This window comes from Saimiri boliviensis, chromosome 1 (assembly GCF_048565385.1).
Source record: "Saimiri boliviensis isolate mSaiBol1 chromosome 1, mSaiBol1.pri, whole genome shotgun sequence".
Taxonomy (NCBI): domain Eukaryota; kingdom Metazoa; phylum Chordata; class Mammalia; order Primates; family Cebidae; genus Saimiri; species Saimiri boliviensis.
In genome coordinates, this window is record NC_133449.1 from 250,229,786 (window position 1) to 250,250,824 (window position 21,039).

The window sequence follows — 21,039 nt, forward strand, 5'->3', positions numbered from 1 at the left end:
AATTTTTTATATTTTTAGTAAAGATGGGGTTTCACTATCTTGGCCAGGCTGGTCTTAAACTCCTGACCTTGTGATCCACCCACCTCGGCCTCCCAAAGTGGTGAGATTACAGGTGTGAGCCATCGCACTCAGCCCCCTTGCAGACTTTTACGCCTTTTTTCAAAGAGTCTCTCATAACATCTGAGACCCTGAATAAAACATAACGTGATATTCACATTTTACAGATGAAGAATGAAGATCACATTAAGTAAAATGTGATGCCTACTTGATGGCAAAGAGAAACAGAATTTTGGTTTTCTGCCTCCCAAATTAGTATGTATTCCACAGCACCTTGTTGCTTCTGAACCAAAATGTCACAATCAGCATTAATCATTTCTTCTTCCATTTCTTTTAGCCACAACTTCTTCCAATGCACTGTTCTTTACTCTTTAATCTGGATGGCCTCATTTTGGAATAGCATTTCCATTCACTGACACCTGACACAGAGAATATACTAGACTAGCCAAACAATCTAACTACTTTTTTGCTGGATCCAAACTTTTACCTGTTTACTTTTAAACTGAATGGTAACTAAGCAATAATGCAGATGGAAAAAAACTATGAACTATTATGAAAGAGAATATAACAGAACACAAGTATTTCTAATTCTCCAGAAGAGGCTGTAGCTTTTAACTGTTCCTGAAATAGCTTTCAAAATAATCTAACCAGTCAGGGTGGCTCATGCCTGTAATTCCAGTCTCTTTAAGAAACCAAGGTGGGAGGATCACTTGATCCCACAAGTAAGACCAGCCTGAGCAACAAAGTGAGACCCCGTTTCTACAAAAAAATAAAAACAAGCAATTTGTTTCCCTTTCCCCCATAAACATACAAACATGTGCCACATATCTACATTTCAGTCAGATAACTGCACATATGATGCATAATCCCATAAGATTGTAATAACTTTTACTGTACTTCCGTATATGTTCAGATACACTTAGATACAAATACATACCAATGCATTATAATTACAAATAATTAAGTCCTGCCTTTTCAATATGATCTTTAACTTCAGTAAATAAACTGCCTACTCCTGTCAAAATATTCCACTCAATACCCTTAAAACAAACTAGGTATATACAACACTGTAACCATGTCTTTACATCCCTTCTTTTTCCAAAATACTATCTAGCACCCTTGCCCATATTTGTGTCTAACCCTTTCAAGATTTAACTTAGGTCCCAAGTAAAACTTTCTGACTAGGGCCAGGCATGATGGTTCATTCTAATCCCAGCAATTCAAGAGGCCAAGGCGGGAGGACTGCTTGACACTAGGAGTTCAAGACCAGCCTGGGCAATATAATGAGACCATGTCTCTAAAAAACAAGTATTTATATGAGTGGGTGGGAGGAAGAAAGGAAAGGAAGGATGGAGGGAGGGAGGGAAAGGAAGAAAAGAAAAAAAGGAAAAAGGAAGGAAGGAAGAAAAGAAAACCTCTGACTGGTACCCAAGTCATAATGATCTCTATCCCTAAACGCAATGAATTTCTTTGGCATTTATTTTCACTAATTCATTTGGTACTTGCTTAAACCAGCTGACAACTATCCCTTTGATGTTGAGGCTACCCTCAATACCCTGATAAAGTTGCTAAAACTTGACAATAAAATAAGAATATTTCGTATTTTAATGTTGGAAAATAATTATCTTTAAAAAACCTATCACTGCCCCATGATTGTTAAATTCAACTCATATTAGTATTTATATGTATATAACTTAAGAAAGCACAACTAAAGTTTACACAAAATATAAAGCAATGGAAAACAAATATCACTGCATTTTGACATGGGAAAAAAAAAAAAAAAAACCTAAAATCTAAAAGAAGCCATGAACTCTCTTAGCTTAGAATGGGGAAAAAAGGTATTGATACATGTCTTTGAAACATTTACAAACACATATTCTACTTAAACATCAAGAAAACTCAAGCTAAGAAATTTAAATAAAAACAGTTCTATATCAACTAACACCCTGACTTCCTCCCTTTACTGTCTTAGGATCTTTTTCAGCATGTGCAACATTTCTACAAAACTATCCCTCTATTCCAACTAGCTGCTACCAAATCTAAAATCTTGAATCCACAATTTTATTCTATTCTTGGCAACAAAATGTTATCGTCTATCCCCTTCATCTTCATGTCCACACTAGATAATGGTATTCCTATGCATAACTAAGTCTCTCTCTCTTTAACCAAGTTTTTCCCCCTAAACAATACCTGTTTAGTTATAAAATTACATTATCTAATTTAGATGAGAGTTAATAAAATTAAATATATAAATATGATTGCCTGATTTTGTAACAAAACAGGAATAGATGGTGGGGGAGGTGGGAACAAAAAACTTGGTTAAAACTTTTAGAGTAACCTAAATAAAGAGAAGTATCCATTGTTTCAAAAAGACAAAAAAAAAAAAATAATAATAATAATCTATGAAGTCTCAAAAAAATTTAAAACACATACTAAAATAATCAAGTAGGTTATCACTGATACTATCTCTTCATGCAGTATGGGTTTCTTTCCCTCGCTCTAGAGCTTACTCCAATTTAGGATGTTTTGGTCTTTTTTATTTTTTGAGATGGAGTCTTGCTCTGTCGTCCAGGCTAGAGAATGCAGTAACGCAGTCTCAGCTCACCACAACTTCCACCTTCTGGGTTCTAGAGATTCTTGTGCCTCAGCCTTCTCAGGAGCCGAAAATACAGACACACACCACCAAGCCTGGCTAATTTTTGAATTGTTAGTGGAGATGGTGTTTCACCATGTTGGCCAGTCTGGTCTCACACTCCTGGCCTCAAGTGACCCACCTGCCTCAGCCTGCCAAAGTGCTGTGATAGTAGTGTGAGCCACTGTGCCCAGCCAGATGTTTTCATCTTGATTTGCCTTAGTTTCTAAATCTCATCCTCTCCATTTTCTCCTGTTAGTAGTCACGGAGAACCAAATTCTGTTAAGTTATGAAACTAAAGTCTCTCTTTCCTAAGACTTCCTGAATGAAACAAGAAGCCACCAAAATGCTTCCTGCACTAAATTCTGCTCTGCAGACTAAAAAGTAAAATAGTTAAAACATTCAATATGTCTATTAGAGGTTGTAATAAATATTTTCTAAAGGTATGGGCCAACAGTTTTTTGCTACTAAGTTCTGAAGGGAAATATGAAGATATTAGGTGTCAACTTTCTCACTATGGCCTTAATGAATAGATTCTGTGGGTTACAAAATCTTCTAACTGTATTCTTTTGTTGTCTAGTCTCTACCTCCCTAGGCAGTAACTCATCTTTTACTATCATTAGAATATCTGATTTGTGTATTATTCTGCTTTCTACACACAGGCCTTTTCCACCAATTGTGTGACTAGAATTGTTTGAATGATCATTAGTGAGAGTGCAAATTACCAGAATGTTTTTGGATGTAACTGATTATTTTAAATATGTATGTCATTTGACCAATGAAACTCACTCCTAGTAAACTGTTACCTACACATTTATAAATACATTCAAGAACATAAATACTTAGAGTTTTCTTTCCTCTTCTGATAACAGCATTATTTGGAAAAAGAGGGGGAAGAGGGAAGAAAAAAGAAGAGGGGAAGAGGGAAAAAGAGGAAAAGAGAGGAAGGGAAAGAGAAAAGGAGACAAAAGAGAGAGGACGTGAACACACATAGACCTTGATACAGAAAAATAGCTTCACAATTTATATCCATACTATAGAATGGTGGATTCAAATGGGGGAGGGGGAGAAACAAGATGATTCATAGAATGATGAAATCATTCTGAAATTTCAATTACTGTTAATCTTTTTAAAAAAGAATTCACGTTTACTAAATTTTTTCTGTATTTGACTCATAGAATGATGAAATCAGCCTGAAATTTCAATTACGGTTAATCTTTTTAAAAAAGAATTCATGTTTACTAAATTTTTTCTGTATTTGACATTTCAGCCATCACTCAGCCTATCAGTCACAAGTCATAAACTGTATTATGTGGTAGCCTGAAGTTCCACAATTTAGGAGGCAATAAAAATAGTGTCATTACTTATTCATCCATTCACATTAAATGCACAGTAAGAAATTATATTTTATCTAAACAAGTGAATTTATAGACATCTCGTTACGTTAGTTATAAATTAGTCTAGCTAAATTAATTTTCAAGAGCATTTATCAACAGCCCAATAAATTATTTTAGGAGAAAATTAAGTCCAAATATAAAAATATAAAGATTACAATTTTTTTTTTTTTTTTTTTTTTTTTTGAGACGGTCTCACTCTGTTGCCCAGGCTACAGTGCAGTGGCATGATCTCGGCTCACTGCAGCCTCTCCCTCCCAGGTTCAGGTGATTCTTGTGCCTCAGCCATCTGAATAGCTGGTATTACAAGCATGTGTCACCATGCCCAGCTAATTTTTGCATTGTTTTTTAAGACGGGGTTTCACCATATTGGCCAGGCTGTTCTCAAACTTCTAACCTAAAGTGACCCACCCACCTTGGCCTCCCAAAGTGCTGGGTTTGCAGGCAGGAGCCACCATACCCACCCAACAAAATTAAAACAAATACCTACAAATTCACATACACTAGTTACAGTCACATTTAAACAAAACAGTATATGATTTGGAGAAGGGGAACAAAAATGATCATGCAGATAAAATAATAATGTATGATTAAAGACAGAAAGATAAAGGATTTATTCTGAAAGAACGATCTAAGAAAAAAAGGGGAGTAGGGGGAAAGGCTGGTCATGATGGCTTTAATCCCAGCACTTTGGGAGGCTGAGCCAAGAGGATTAATTGAGCCCAAGAGTTTGAGACCAGCGTGGTCAACAGGGCGTAACACCGTCTCTACAAAAAAAAGTTAGCCAGGCATGGTGGTAGGCACCCATAGTCCCAGCTATTCGAACGGCTGAGGAGGGACCATCAATTGAGCAGTATCAGTGAACCATTATTGTGCCACTGCACTCCAGGCTGGACAAAGGAATAAGACCCTGCCTCAAAAAAAGAAAGGAATGGAAGATCTAGCCAGGTGGTTCATGTCTCTAATCTCAGCACTCTAGGAGGCCAAGACAGGAGTATCACTTGACTCCAGGAGTTTGAGACTAGCCTAAGAAACACAGTGACACCGCATATATTTTTTTAAAATGGGGTGGGTATACCCTTTGGCAGTAGAAATATAAACTAAACTATTAAGCATTTGAAAAAATTGGAAATAAAAAGTAAAATATTACCTCAAAATAAGTACAGATTTACAAAACAGGTAGAAAAATACTGCAATGTTTACTTCACTCATTCATTTAACAAATTTAAGCAACGTAATGTGCCAAGCACCATTCTAGGTGCTAGATACAATAGTGAACAAAATGGACAAAATGTCTGGCCTTGGCTGGTCATGGAGGCTCATGCCTGTAATCCCAGTACTTTGGGAGGCCGAGGCGGGCAAATGACGAGGTCAGGAGATCAAGACCATCCAAGCCAACGTGATGAAACCCCGTCTCTACTAAAAATACAAAAATTAGCTGGGTGTGGTTGTGTGTGCCTTTAAGTCCCAGCTACTTGGGAGGCTGAGACAGGAGAACTGCTTGAACCCGGGAGGCAGAGGTTGCTGTGAGTCAAGATCACGCCATTGCACTCCGGCCTGGGCAACAAGAGCAAAACTCCATTTCAAACAAACAAACAAACAAAGTTTACAATAAAAACTAAACCACAGGCTGGGCACTATGGCTCATGTCTGTACTCCTAGCACTTTGGGAGGGCAAGGCAGGAGGATCACTTCCACTCAGGAGTTTGAGGCTAGCCTACGGAACATGGCAAAATGTTCATCTCTACAAAAAACACAAAAATGAGCTGGGTATGGTGGTACACACCATTGGTCCCAGCTACTTGGCAGGCTGAGGTGGGGGGATCACTTGAGTCCGGGAGGCAAGGATTACGGTAAGCTGATATTGCACCACTGCACTCCATTCAGCCTGGATGACAGAGTGAGACACTGTTTCAAAAAATAAATCACATATTGGGACAATTAGCTATCCACGTGGGAAACACATGAGAAAGAATAAATTTGGACTCCTACCTCACATCATCCAGAAAACTTGCAGAAACGATACAAGGAAAAAAATAATGAACTGGACTTCATCAAAATTAAAACTTTCTGCCCTTCAAAAGGCACCACTGAAGCTCAGTGTGGTGGTACAAGCCTGTGATCCCAGTTACTAAGGAGGATCACTCCAGTCTGGGCAACACAGGAAGACCTCATTTCAAAAGGCAACTGTGGTTAGGAGGTGGCTGCACTACTGAGAGAATGAAAAAACTCACAGAATGGGCGAAATTATCTGCCAATCATATATATAAGAGACTTATACCCAAATATATAAAGAACTCTTACAACTCAGTAATGAGAAAACATAATTTTTAAATGGGCAAAGTATTTAAATAGGTATTTCTCTCCAAAGAGGATAAATGGCATATAAGCACATAAAAAGATACTCAACACTATTAGTCATTAGGGAAATGTACACTAAAAACCATAAAAAGAAATCATACTTCATACCCACTAGAATGACTGTAATCAAAGATAGATGGTACCAAATGTTGGCACAAATGTGGAGAAATTGCTAATGAGGAAGTAAAATGACGTAGTCATTTTGGAAAATAGTTCGGCAGTTTCTAAAAATGTGAAACACAGAGCTAACCTAAGCCCCAGCAATTCAACTCCTAGGTATCTACCCAACAGAAATAAAAACGTATCCACACAAGAACTTATATATGAATGTTCACAGCAGCATTATCCAAATCAGTCAGAGTAGATTATATTGGACTAGAGCCTACTGTTTTAAAAGAGGTAGAAAACAACTGATATTCATCAACTGATGAACAAAAAAGCAGTATAGTCATACAACAATTAAAAAAAAACTCAAAGTACTGACAGGTGATTACAATGCAAATAAACCTTGAAAACATTATACTTAGTTAAAGAAGCTAGACATCAAACATCACATACTATTATTTTACCACCTATATAAAATACCCATACAAGGCAAATCCATAGAAAGAGAAAAAAGAGTAGCTGCCTAAGATAGAGTGCAAATGAAAAGTAAATGCAAATGAACAAAGGGCTACTTTGAATATATTAAAAAATCATCTGTACATCAAAATGGGTGAAATTTTTGTCATAAGATATATCTCAATAAACCTGTTAAATCAAACAAAAACTCTATTATTGAAATCCTGAATACAGAAAATGTTGAGAAAAAAGTAAAAACAAATACTAGCCTGTGTTCTGCCTCAAGTGAACTTGAAAGAACATCAGTTTGTGGGAAGGTTGAAGATCGAATGATCTGTTGAGAAATCACCGAGGCATTGCCATTCTCTTGAGGAATTTCATTTTCATCGAAGTTTCGGTTTATATCCCTTTCTTGGTGAGTACTATTGCTGTTATGTAAATTAAATGAGTCGTCATCCTGATTTTTTAGGGAGTTTAAAAAAAAAAAAAAAGAATGAGTTCTAAAGAATACAGTTATTAAAAACTTTTTCCTAACTAAGCTTCCATTGAAAATACATAAACGTGGCCGGGCGCAGTGGCTAACAGCTGTTAGCCACTTTGGGAGGCCGAGGTGGGTGGACCACCTGAGGTCAGGAGTTTGAAACCAGCCTGGCCAAAATGGTGAAACCTCATCTCTACTAAAAATACAAAAAAACTAGCTGGGCATGGTGACAACACCTGTAGTCCCAGCTGCTTGGGAGGCGGAGGCAGAAGAATCACTTGAATCCAGGAGGTAAAGGTTGCAGTGAGCCGAGATCATGCCATTGCACTCCAGCCTGGGCAACAAGAGTGAAACTTTATCTCAATCAATCAATCAATGTAATACTTTCAATTATTAAGTTTAGAAATTAAAAACTAAGCTGGGATGGATATCCAAAGCTTTCTTGCCCTAAGTATTCATAGCTATACAACAATGACAAAACTAAAAGCATGAAGGCAGGCAAGATGGGAGAAGCAAAAGAAAACAGATATAAACAAGAATGTTTTTAAATTTACTTTTCCATAGGAACTACAGAATGAAGCAAATCTACTTTAGAAAGGAAGTCATAGCTAGGCACAATGGCTCATGCCTGTAATCCCAATACTTTGGGAGGCCAAGGCAGGCAGATCACCTGAGGTCAAAAGTTCAAGAGCAATCTGGCCAACATGGTGAAACATTGTCTCTACAAAAAACACAAAAATTAGCCAGGCCTGGTGACACATGCCTGTAGTCCCAGCTACTGGGAAGGCTGAGGTGCAAGCTTGAATCTGGGAAGCGGAGGTTGCAGTAGGCCAAGACATGTCATTGCACTCCAGCTTGGGTGACAGAGTGAGACTTCGTCTCAAACAAATCAAAGAAGGGGCAGTCGAGAGGAGAAGATAAGTCATCATTTATGCAAATGGCTTTCCAGTCTTCTTTCCAAGGAGATGATTCTAATGTATTCCAAGGTCCAAATACATGCCCAAGTATTTCAATGACATATTAATATCACATATTGCTATAAATTCAATTACCTTCTCTGAGCCAGCACGGCTTTCATCTTCATGTTCCTCTTCTACTCTGTCTCTTTTCAATGCTTTCAAAAATTCACTCTTCTTATCAGTGCGCATTCGTGTCAGTTTGGTTAGACGAGGCTGCTGATTAAGTTTATCAACAGGAGAAGAGGAATTTGAACGATTACACTAAGAGGAAATTAAAAAATAATGATAAATATGTAGTCAAGGAATCAATGTCAACATAAAATTCACTACTACCACAGCTTCCTATTTTACCTTTATTCACAAAATAAAATTGATAGTCCATGTGAAAGTCTAGTTCTCTCTATTCTATTTTTTCCCCTACTGAATGAGTCAACAAGAATTTTCTTATCCCACAAACAATGAAGGTCTGATAATACTCAGAACTACAATTCTAAATTAGGCATAATTATTTTATAAATACATCCTAGAATTATTTGAACTTTTCTATAATACATAAAAGAGCAGCTTTTCAAACTGTGTTACTCAGAGTTCTAGAGTTCAGTAACAGCTCCAATAAGATCTATTTTATAATTATTTATACACATACATAGGGTTAATCGAGAGTGGATCTCACCTGGGAAGATGTTTGTGAGAGGGCAGGGAGGGGAGGAGAAAGAGAGAATCCTTTTGTTTTTGGTTCTTTGGTGTTTTTACAGTGGAACAGAAACAAAGTTAGAACTCGGTGTCACAGGAATTAATAGTCACGGAAACAAACCATAACAATGCTTACTTGCTGGCATTAATGTTTGTATATTATAACTAATCTCAGCAGAACTAACCAGCTAGGAATGCTAGTCCTTCCCTCAAAGTTCAAAAATTCTGTGTCTGAGATCATAAATAAAAAGTAGTATATGAGGGGTTATGATGTTCCAATATGGTACCCAAAGCAATTTCAGGTATAACAATGTAAGTGTTCCGGGTGTCTTTTAACACTAGACTAGTCAGGGAACTCCCTGTTCTGGGAGTTTCAAAACCTTGATCAAATGAAAAAAAAATACTGAACTCCAGGTATTCAGTCAGTACCATAACAATACACACCTTTCTCTCTTGTTCCTCCTCTCTCTCCACTTCAATGTTAACACTAATAAAGTGTCCATCATCCCCAAAAGACATTATACAATATAAATCCTCATTATTAAGTTCACTCCTACAGCATAACTATCACAAGTATCAAATAACATTGCAATCTTCATAATTATTTTCTTTAAAATTACTCTTGGTCCAGGTGTGGTGGCTCATGCCCATAATTCCAGTAACTTTCAGAAGCTGAGGAGAGAGGATCAGTTGACGCTAGGAGTTTGAGACCAGCCTGGACAACATAGGGAGACCTTCCTCTCTACAAAAAGTAGAAAATTAGCCAGCCCAGTGGCAAGCATCTGTAGTCCTAGAGGATCAGGAGGCTGAGACAGGGGGATTGCTTAAGCCCAGGAGACACAGGCTGCAGTGAGCCACAACTGAACCACTGTCTCCAGCCTGAGCAACAGAGACACTATTCCACCACCCCACAAAAAATTATTCTTTATGTTTTTTAGATGTTTGGAAATTCCTCCCCACCCACTCCTTTTGAGACAGGGTCTCACTCTATTACCGAGACTGGAGTGCAGTGGCACAATCACAGCTTGCTGCATCCCTGACATTCCGAGGCTCAGCCTCCCACCTCAGCCTCCCAAGATCTGGGACCAACAGTGCATTTCTTTTTTTAAAGTAGAGACAGGTTTTCACTGCGTTGACCAGGCTGGTCTCAAATACCTGGGCCCAAGTGCTCCTCCTGTCGCACTTCCCAAAGTGTTTGGATTATAGGCATGGGCTACCACACCCAGCTGGGAATTTTCATTTAAAATATTTTAAATGATTCCTACTTTCCCAAAGTGCAAAACTGGTTAACAAATGAAGTATATGAATCCAGTTTTCTAAAGGAATGAAATTATTTCATTTTAATGTATTCATTTAATGAATTTCTAACTTTTAATCTTTGCTAAATTATCATGATTAAAATGTTACATTCCAAGAGTAATTTTTAATGCCATACCTCTTTCACTGAATTTGTTGACGGACTAAAATTCTTGGCAGTTGATTTAAACGCATTAAAGTTGCCAACACCGTATGTAGACTCATGAGGGAAAGAAGTTCCAACTTTATTTTCTTTCGTTTGGCTTTTCCATTGTGTAGGCTAAAGAAAAACATACAAACATTAATGGCTATCAAAAACAGGCTATAGGAGAAAGACAAAAACAGTGACTATTATAAAACAAAAACGAATACACTAGACTCATAAAAACAATTGTTTTTGTATCATACTGCATTATTCCTGCATAGTTCTCTGTCCCTTTCTTTTTCTACAAATAAAATCAAAACTGAGCATTTAGATAACTAAATTGCTATTTTTTCCAAAGCTACATAAACATAAGTTTTCAAAACCTAAAACTGAGCACCAGTTAAAACATTATATATTATCATTAATACATCACCAATACATCTAGCAAAAAAAGAAATTATAAGTTTCACTTACTACTACTAAGAACAGAAACACACACACCACATCATATGGGTCAACTCTTGCCACCTAGAACTCAGCACCACGTGAAGTACCTCCATACACACTTTAAATTCTTTAACATTTTCCCCTATAGTACATAATTTGGCATCAACTCAAGACTTAACATTTGTGGTAATTTAGAACTTACTTTTGTAGGTGGAGCAGCAGGTTTAGGGACTAAACCTTTATAAACACTTGGACCAGTTCCATTCTTAACTGGCTGTGACTGAAGATTTCCTACTACTGGGAATCCAGACAGCTGTAAGTCTTTTGTATTACCTTTCTTAATGACCAGCATCCTTGGAGCTCTAGATTTAGGATTCGGAGGATATTCTGCATAAATAAAGCACGACCAAGGGTCACTCACAATTTCAAATTTTAGTACTGAATAAAACCACCAAAAGAACAGTATATTCCAAACTTTTTTTTTAACTAATAGCTGTCTCCTGGGTAAAATAATTAAACTAAATAAGTACAAACTATATTCAAACTTAACAAGTAAAGCTAAAACATTATCCCAGAGTATAGGAAGAACTGGGCAATGTCAAGTACTACAGATAAATTCTGCTAGACAGGGGCCCAGAATGTCAAAACCAAGACAAATTACATTCTATCTTGCGTTGCATTCACTATAAAAACTGCAAATTTCATCCTAATGACTCTTAAGACTTAGAATATAAAACACATTTCTATTTTTCCCTTCCCCATTTGAAAAGAGAATTAAAATTAACTTTTTCATTCTTTTTACTCGACTTACAAAGTTATTACCAGTAAGAAATTATATTCCTTTTATGTCTAAATTCTTCAGTTATGACTAAGAAAAAAGAGAACTGTATTTCACGATATAAATTCATTCATGTATTTGACCATTTATCTACATTCAAAGCATTATATGAATACAGAGCAACCAACTCAATCCTGATTTCTGAAGATTGTAATACAAATAATTGCTAAAGGCAGACTTTTCTCAAGACTACTGCAGTTGCTAAAAATAAACACTATTCCTATAATTTAATCAATGTGTGTATGTAATCAAACAGATGTTTCAGTAAATTATGTCTTCCCTTACAAAAACTGAAAGCATGTTCCACAGTTGGAATGCTTAGAATTAAAGAGAGAAATCCCAGAAATTCTAAATTAAAATGAGTTCTGCACATTAAATAAGATCATGTGTATTAGTGGGCTGGGTAGATATCTGTAATGATTCCTTCCCCAAAACCTAAATCAAGCTTCCTAATGCATCATCTCAAAACCCAAAACGAAATATGAACTCCTAGGGAAACCCACAGGGCCTTTCCAGTTCATGGGAGGATTCAGCCTCTCCAAAAAATAAAGCTGGTATGGTGCCTCACCTACTTGAAATGCTAAAGGATAAAAAGAACAAAGGCTAAAAATAACCTGAGAAAGGTTCCTATTTCCAAAAACTAAACACATGCTGACTTAATAGGTTAAAGATTCAAACTTCCCGACAGTCAAAAAAAAGCCCAGTATCATGGGCTAAAAAGGACATCTCTGGCACATAAAAACACAAAGTATTACCACCAAAGTATAGCTTTTCTGATGATATTACACAATGAAGTTAACAAAACAAATAAAGATCTTAAACAAAGTACAGTCAAGAATTGTACTACACAATGTTAAGATTTCTCACTATTTTTGATAAACAGATGATGATGGTATGGATAAAGTACAAAAAAAAAGATTCTTGAAATTAATAAACTATAAGAGAAAATCATAGCATGTAACTCAAAAACTAAAGTAAAACCCAGGAATCCGAAGAATGATCAATGCTAACGAAGTGGAGAAAGGTAATCTCATCTGAGAGGAATCAAGGTATTAAAGCAGGGGCAGTTCTATCACTGTACACAAGTAAGTCTAAACATGGCCAACAGAGACTTCTAGTTCAATGTGGCTAAGCACGTAAGTTTATCTTCTTCTAAATTCTTATGTTAAAATTACTCTAAGAGAGGAAACCAAACACAACTATACAAAATAACAGTAGTCAAATCCAAAAAAATAATTTCAACACACATTTCTAGAGAAGTAAGTAAAAAGTTTCAATTTACACAAAAGAACCTAACAGTTGAAGAAGGATCTAATTTACCATGTACAACCTTGAGATTGGGACTTGAAAATGACAGATATGGCAGAGAGCAGAAATGCAAGTGTGACAAATAAATAATTCAAGAAAAGATCCTTATAAATTCTAAAGAACATACTTTAGGCCGAAGGAAAATGATCCCATATGGAAGGTTGAAGATACAAGATAAAAAAAAAATTTTTAAACATATGCAATCAATGACAAGCAGGCTGGTATGGTGGCTCATGCCTGTAATCCCAGCACTTTGGGAGACCAGGGTGAGAGGACTGCTTAAGGCCAGGAGTCCACTAGCCTGAGCAATACAATGAAACTCCGTTTCTACAGAAAAAATTTTTTAAAATTAGCCAGACATAGTGATGTGCACCTGTAGTCTCAGGTACTGGGGGGCTGACATAGGAGGACTGCTTGAGCCCAGGAGGTTGAGGCTGCAGTGAGCTGTGATGGCACCACTGTACTCCAGTCTGGGCCACTGAGTGGGACCCTGTCTCAAAACAAAAACAAGGAAGCAAAAGAGAAACTAGATAGGCAAGTAGATATACTGTCTTTAAGCCTCAATATAGTTCCTGAGTACAAATTTCACCTTCCCTAAAACTGGATTCCTAGACACCTAGGAATAAGAAATATTCTGGCTGGTTCCTCAATGAGGTCTTCAGTGCAAAGAATGACGAAATATCCTATAAAGAAAAGTGAAACTTGAGAAATCACTCGCAGAAGAGTAGGTAGCAGAGTAAGAGATGAAAAAGGTCTTTGAAGAAAGATGACAGGGACTGAGAGGGAATTGGAGAGATAAGCCAATATTGTGTTTATTAAAAATTCGTATTAGGCAGAGCACAGTGGCTCATGCCTGTAATCCCAGCACTTTAGGAGGCCGAGGTGGGCTGATGACGAAGTCAAGAGTTCGAGACCAGCGTGGCCAACATAATGAAACCCCGTCTCTACTAAAAATACAAAAAATTACTCAGTCATGGTGGCAGGCACCTGTAATCCCTCAGGTACTTGGGTGACTGAGGCAGGAGAATCAATTGAATCCAGTAAGTGGAGGGTGCACTGAGCCAAGATCATGCCATTGCACTGCAGCCCGGGTGGCAGTGCAAGGCTCCATCTAAAAAAAAAAATCATATATAGGCCACACATGGTGGTTCACACCTGTAATCCCAGCACTTCTGGAGGTAGGATGGATTACTTGAGCCCAGGAGTTCAAGGCTAGGCTGGGCAACACAATGAGACCTCATCTCCACAAAAAATTTTTAAATGAGGCAGGAAGATCGCTTGAGCCTAGGTAGGAGACTGGAGTTGCAATAAGCCATGATTGCACCAATGCACTCCCACCTGGGGTACAGAGCTAGACCCTGCCTCAAAATCAACAAAAAGAATTCACATTTAAATATTACAGCACAGAAGAATACCTACTTTTGTACCAGATTCATCAGAATTTGAATACTAGCTCCAACCTTATCAGCTGTATAACCTTATACGAGTTACTTAATCTCTCACTTATAAAATGAAAAACAATACCTCTTGTCTGAGATCTGCTGGGAAACGTTTCATATTCAAATAATTACTAGGAAAAAAACATAGAAAAGCCATACACTGTCACTAACATAGAATTCCAATTACAGTTCAAATTAAAGGTGCCCTTTTCCAAGAATTTCAGGTTGCTTAACCTGGAATTAGACAGCAAGGGGAAAAAAAAGAATTTTAGGTTGACCTGTAAGAATAAGAAAAACTTAAGACAGGCATGATAAAAACCCATCTATGTACTGTATAACAACTCTGAATAATTGACATAAACCTGCTCATTTAAGAAAAAGAAGTGTTCTTAATGGTAACAATAACCTATAAGTAACGGACGAAGTGATGTGGCACTAAAAGGCAAGACTTAATTTGCATCACTTATACCCATTTTATATTATTTATAAATTGGCTCATTTATTCATAGACTTTCTCCACAACTTCTCCTGGAAAAACCCTGCCAAATATTTAAGGTCTCAGAGTCAAACATTATCCAGTATTTGCTTTGTCACTTGGTTAATTAACTATATGAACAAGACCCCAAATGTTTTTATTTTAAAAGAGAAAACTTATATATTGATGAATGACTTCAACACTTATATAAAAGAATGAGAAAATCAGTGAATTCCTTCTATAAGTTTCATGTACTTGATACCTAAAGCTCACCTACACAGGTATTCTCATGTTCAAATTTAAGTTGAGAACAACTGAAGGCAAATATGATATCCTCACAAATAACTGTAGCCTGACAATAACTGATCTTTTTATTTTTGAAGAGACAGGGTCTCACTAGCTGCCCAGGCTGGTCTCAAACTCTTGGCTTTTAAGTGATCTTCCCACCTCAGTCTCCCAAAGGGCTAGGATTCAAGGCCTGAGCCACCACTCCTGGCCCTGTAACTGACTTTAAATAGTAAATATAACTGTAATGTCTTGTTATTCATGCTCTCCCTACAGCTATGAATGGAAGAATTCGTTTTCTTCTATAACTGCAGTGGTGATGGGGAACTGGCCCAATTCTCAGGAAGACAAATTAGAATTTAAAAAGTGCCACATATAATACAAAGTAAATTGGCCACAGAGATAATTTAGAGCTAACATTTCAATTCTGCATCTCTTTTTCACTACACTGTCCATATAGCTACCTTCTACATACATGAAGTTTCTAACTCAATCATTACATTTAACTACTTCATTCTTTGGCCCACTACCTAGAAATCCATTTTTTGCCTTTTAACAATTCTACAACTAGAATCTCTTTCATTTATTGGATTTGAACAACATAATTAGCTGATATTTATTAAACGCCTGTGACATAACCGAAGATTTTTACATAGTAGATAATTTAACCTTAACAATGCTTTTCTCATTATGATTTTTGTGGTCATCCTCACCTCACAGATAAGTAAATTCACTCAGATTAAGAAATCTGCCCAAAATCTAAATAATCAATAAGCAAAAGATCTAATGTTGGGGCCACATCTGATTCTAAACTCAATACTCTTAACCATTATATTAATGAAGAAAATGGAAATTATTCTTGTGCCACATATTTCAAAATGTTTATCATTCCAACTAAAAATACTAATAAACCTACACTGAATGGTTGGGATAAGAGGCTTTTAAGTGTGCACTACACCAAGTGACGTCAAGAGTCACCGTCACATTGATGCCAGTTACTAATTTAGTTTCCTATTATTTTGACACAAGAGGCAAATTTAAAGTATAAACAAAAGCATGTAGCCAAGTGAAGGATAATTAGTATCTGAAATAATCAAGTTTTCTCTTTTCTTTCTTTGGAGAAAGGGGTCTTGCTCTGTTGCCCAGGATGCAGTGCAGCAGCATAATCATAGCTTACAGAAACCTGGAAATCATGGGGTCAAGCAATCCTCCCACCTCAGCTTCCCAAGTTAACTAGGACTATAGACATACACAACCATGTCCGGTTTTTTGCTTTTTTTTTTTTAATTTTTGTAGAGATGAGGGTCTTACTATTTGAGCTCCTGGTCTCAAGTGATCCTCCCATTCCATGCTCCAAAAATGCTGGGATTACAGGCATGAGCCACTGCACCCAGCAAGCTTTCAAATAATTTGAAAACTTGGCTCACATACGACAACAGTATACACAGACCAAATGTAACGAATCTATACCATAACAATTTAAACAAGTTCCTATTGTGAACACTAATCTTAATACCAAAAAATACATAATCTAAGATCATTTTTGTAACGATTGGTGCTATTTGAATTTTGTTGGTTTTTAATGTGTGTTGTTTTTGTTTTTGTTTTTGGACACAAGCGTTGCTTTGTTGCCCAGGCTGGAGTGCAGTGGTGCAATAGTGGCTCACTGCAACTGCAACCTCTGCCTCCCTAGCTCAAGCGATTCTCATGCCTCAGCCTCCAAAGTAGCTGGGATTACAGACATGCCACCACGCCTGGCTGATTTTTGTATTTTTAGTAGAAACCGGTTTTAGTATGTTGGCCAGGCTGGTCTTGAACTCCTGACCTCTGATGATCCGCCCGCCTTGGCCTCCCGAAGTGCTGGGATTACAGGCATGAACAGCCACACCTGAATGGTTTTTAATGTTCTCATTTAATTGGCAAATCTATTTCAGTTTACAATACTATGAGTTTTAGTCAAATGAGTCACTGTTATAATTTATATCAATAGCAATCAATATGGTATTTTCCCTTTAATGGGGGTTCCCAACATTATTAATATAAAGAACACACTTAAAGAAATGCACTTCACAAATATAAACAATGTCCATGGTGAACAAGTAGTAATTTTAACTTAAACCAAATAAAATGTACTTGTGTCTAGTTTTACCAAGTTGTCTACTCAAATCCTATTAATTTTCCCTTTTCAACCTTGAACACGTTGCATGACTTTTTTCTTCTTAAAACACCGTTTTCATAAGATATTTTAAAAAGTGAAGGTCATTTCAATATAAAAACAAAGCAATTCATCAACAGAATACTGTCAAAGAAACTCGATGAAGAATTTTCCCCTCCCTTAATTCTGTTTACCAAAGTTCCTATTAGTAAAATCAACCCCATTGGCTTTCATTATAATTTACTTCACTGAATGCAATTATTTCACTCAATCTGTATGCTTGTGGCAAATATCATCAGAATCCTCTAGAAAACAACTGTATTAACTGGTCACTAATTTGCTTTGATTTAGAATGCTCAACAAACCAAAAGAACTCTGAACAATGAACCTTTATGCTCTTAAGTAGTCTATCAAATATGAGCTAAAATTGAGAAAGCTCATCAAACTACCAAGAAGCTGAAAACAATACAAATGCTGAGCTGGAAGAAGACCATGCTTAAGCTAATTATTAGTCACTAAAATTTCTCATTATTTAATATCATAAGCAAATGTTAAGCTCTGCCAGTAATATGTTGCCAACATACTAACACAAAAACAGCCTATAGGACTTCTGAAAACACATGATCAGTAGCCACTAATTATTAATGCAACTCAACTCAATTGTAAACAAACACTTGAACGTACATCACTCTTTCTTCCTCACCCAAAAAATGAATCAATCAATTATATTAAATTCTCATGGCAGCTTGAATTCCTGTTTTAAATTATTAAGAGCATGGAGATGGACTATTTAATAACCAATAACCTTATGCATCAAACAGTTGATCCTGGTTAAGATAAAAACACTATAGAAATCACAGATATAAGCTGCATGAAGGTGTTTCCACTAAATCCAACTAGGTTCTAAGCAGAATTCAATTTATGTAGCTATAGTATAAATGGCTTAATTACTTCCCCCACAGGGTATTTCTCAAATTGGGGTATCATGTTTAAGTCTGCCAGTTTTTTATTTACAAAATTATAGTTTCAGGGACAAATTGCTTTTTCTTTTTATAAATATTATATTTTCGTTAGTAAATTTTTACTTACCTGGAGGGAAGTAGCACTAGAAAAGTTCTATTGAAGTCTTTCCTAAAATTCTCGTCTTCCTCAGGAACATAGCTATTTTAAATGTTGCAATAGGGAAAACAATACTTGGGAACCCAGGGGGGAAAGTGAGAGAGGAATAGTAAAGTGTGATACAATGAGAGTTTCATTGTATTCCTATGGGAAGTACTGGGAATTTAACCATTAACCATTCCACAATTAACCATTTCTTTTTTTGTTTATGCAGACACATTTCTTAGTTTACCTAAACACAGTAAAGAGTACATCTTCCTTTTGAACATCTTTTCAACTAGTACTCAAAATCCTTAGACCAACCCTGAAACAGTAGAACCAAAATCTTTATATTAATACATTTTATTATTATTTTCAAATATGTCTTTGTCTCTAAATCATTTCTAAGATTATTAAATCAACCCAGGATCAGTACCAATAGTATCTATAGTTTTATATGACAAACACTCACTGGCATTCTTGATTTTTAAAATTTACTTTCATTCTAATCAAATCCAAATTATTCCTAATTCCTTAAGAGATTCTATTTAACACCTTCCAGGTGGTTCTATATTCTTATGCAATCAGCTGTTCCCAGAAAAACTGAATAATAAGGAAACATACCTAAGAGAGGAGCTTGGGAGATTTTTTTGGTTGGGTATGTGTGTGTCTGGGCGTGTAGGCCTGGGGAGAGTGGCAGAAATACTAATTTGCAATACAGAAAAAACAATGCCATTCACATGGTTCTAACAAAAGTGTCTGACCACCCCCACCCCCACCCTCAAAAAGCCCTTAAATAAAGAGGGAGAGCAAAAGAAACAAAATAATTCCCAAGTTTCACCTCATACATACAATATAGCACAGGAAGTGGCAAAGTTTAAAATAATGCCTTTACTATTACGACTAGTATGCTGTCATAAGCCACAATCCTTTCATTTTAGTGAGTTGTTGATTTTCAATAGAAAAATACAAATGAATATGTGTTTAAGTTCCAACATGGATCGAGCACCTCTGAATTTAGTATCAAATAATTAAATTTATTTTTCAGATGTCAAATCTTAGTATTAAAAATTTTTTTCCATTATTTTAAACTTCACTTGAATCTTTAAAAAGCTGTCTAAATTGTACTATGAGTTCAGTGTAATCCTCTTTAAAATGCTATCAAATTGAACTGTCAAGCACTCTTTTTTTTTTAAATGGGGGGTGGGTTATTACCAGGTTATAACCAGAAGAACTCTCATTAAGCTTTGAAAATCGAGGCAAATACTTTCAAATATAAACTAGCTCCACAAGAAAATTTATTCAATTATCTTTAACAGTCTATAATATACATATAACCATTTTCACAGGTAAAAACATTAACTTCATGTCACACTATGATCAAAAGTACTTTAACAGTTAAAGTTTTCAACTTCAAACGACTAAAAATTAATTTAAACTAAGTTTTTGTTTCTTTAGGATTATCTGGCTGCTCTCAAAACTTATAATCATTTTTTAAAAGTCATATTCGAGTATGTTTAATGACACTAACATGTGCAAAGCAACTACTTCAAATCAAATTCTTCTATTTCAAACCTCCTTTTTAAAGATGTGTTACCTTTTTTGTAGCTAAGCACATCCAATACAAATATTTTTAAAATAAAGTTTTATTCTAGTCTGCTATTTTTAAAAACACAAAAAAGTGAAATCTATAAATATCAACATTTTGTGCCCCTCAAATACAGATAAAAAATTACTTACCCCACACACCTGCAGCTAAAGATTTATTGTGATTTGGTTCTCTCTCATATTCAGGATTTAAAGATGGCTGGAAGAAAGTTGGAATAAACATTTCACATTTTAAAAATAAATCCTTTAAAAGCAATCTCAAAATCATACATGCTGTAACTGATGAATCAAATATGACCAACTCTTAGCTACAGGTTCTTAGTACAGAAAAGCTGTAAAGTCTGAAACTTTTTGAGTACCAGTGTGATGCTCTGCCTACTTACTGAAGCACTTGGATTTTGTATTTTCAGATAAAGAATGTCAAACTACTAAATATAAAATGTGAAAAGATCAAAAATCCAAAATATTTCTGGTCCCAAGCATTGCAGATAAAGACATTCAGCCAGTATTAAAGATGAATTACCCATTAACCTTATTCTCAGCTTACTCTGCTAACCATTAAAATAGTTACTATCTATACTCATTGCTAGTCAGAGAAAACTAGAGTGTTTAATATTTTCCTTACCCATAACTAAGAAATAAGTCAGAATTTAAAAACAGGCTTCTCTGTCTATGGAGTAGCCACTGTCTTATTCCTTAACATTCTTAATAAACTGATTTAAACACACACACACACACACACACACACTCGCTCAAAAGAATGGAGGTCTTCGCATCAGTCTGAGAAATAATTCCTCCTTAGCATAA

At 36.0% G+C, this 21,039-nt stretch overlaps 1 protein-coding gene across 4 annotated transcripts in view; it reads right to left on the bottom strand.

Annotated features, from left to right (window-relative positions):
- Nucleotides 1-21,039, bottom strand: part of GPBP1 (GC-rich promoter binding protein 1) — a 75,330-nt gene that overhangs the window by 3,908 nt on the left and 50,383 nt on the right. For 2 of the 4 annotated variants that reach the window (XM_003925833.3, XM_010336600.2), the window contains exons 6-11: nt 20,365-20,431; nt 19,249-19,308; nt 11,229-11,413; nt 10,574-10,714; nt 8,539-8,706; nt 7,275-7,462 (exon numbers count right to left, since the gene is read on the bottom strand). In XM_003925833.3, the coding sequence (XP_003925882.1) occupies nt 7,275-7,462; nt 8,539-8,706; nt 10,574-10,714; nt 11,229-11,413; nt 19,249-19,308; nt 20,365-20,431 (809 nt within the window). The remainder of the gene's footprint in view (nt 1-7,274; nt 7,463-8,538; nt 8,707-10,573; nt 10,715-11,228; nt 11,414-19,248; nt 19,309-20,364; nt 20,432-21,039) is intronic. The other 2 variants (XM_074385748.1, XM_003925834.4) reach the window with 1 other exon arrangement.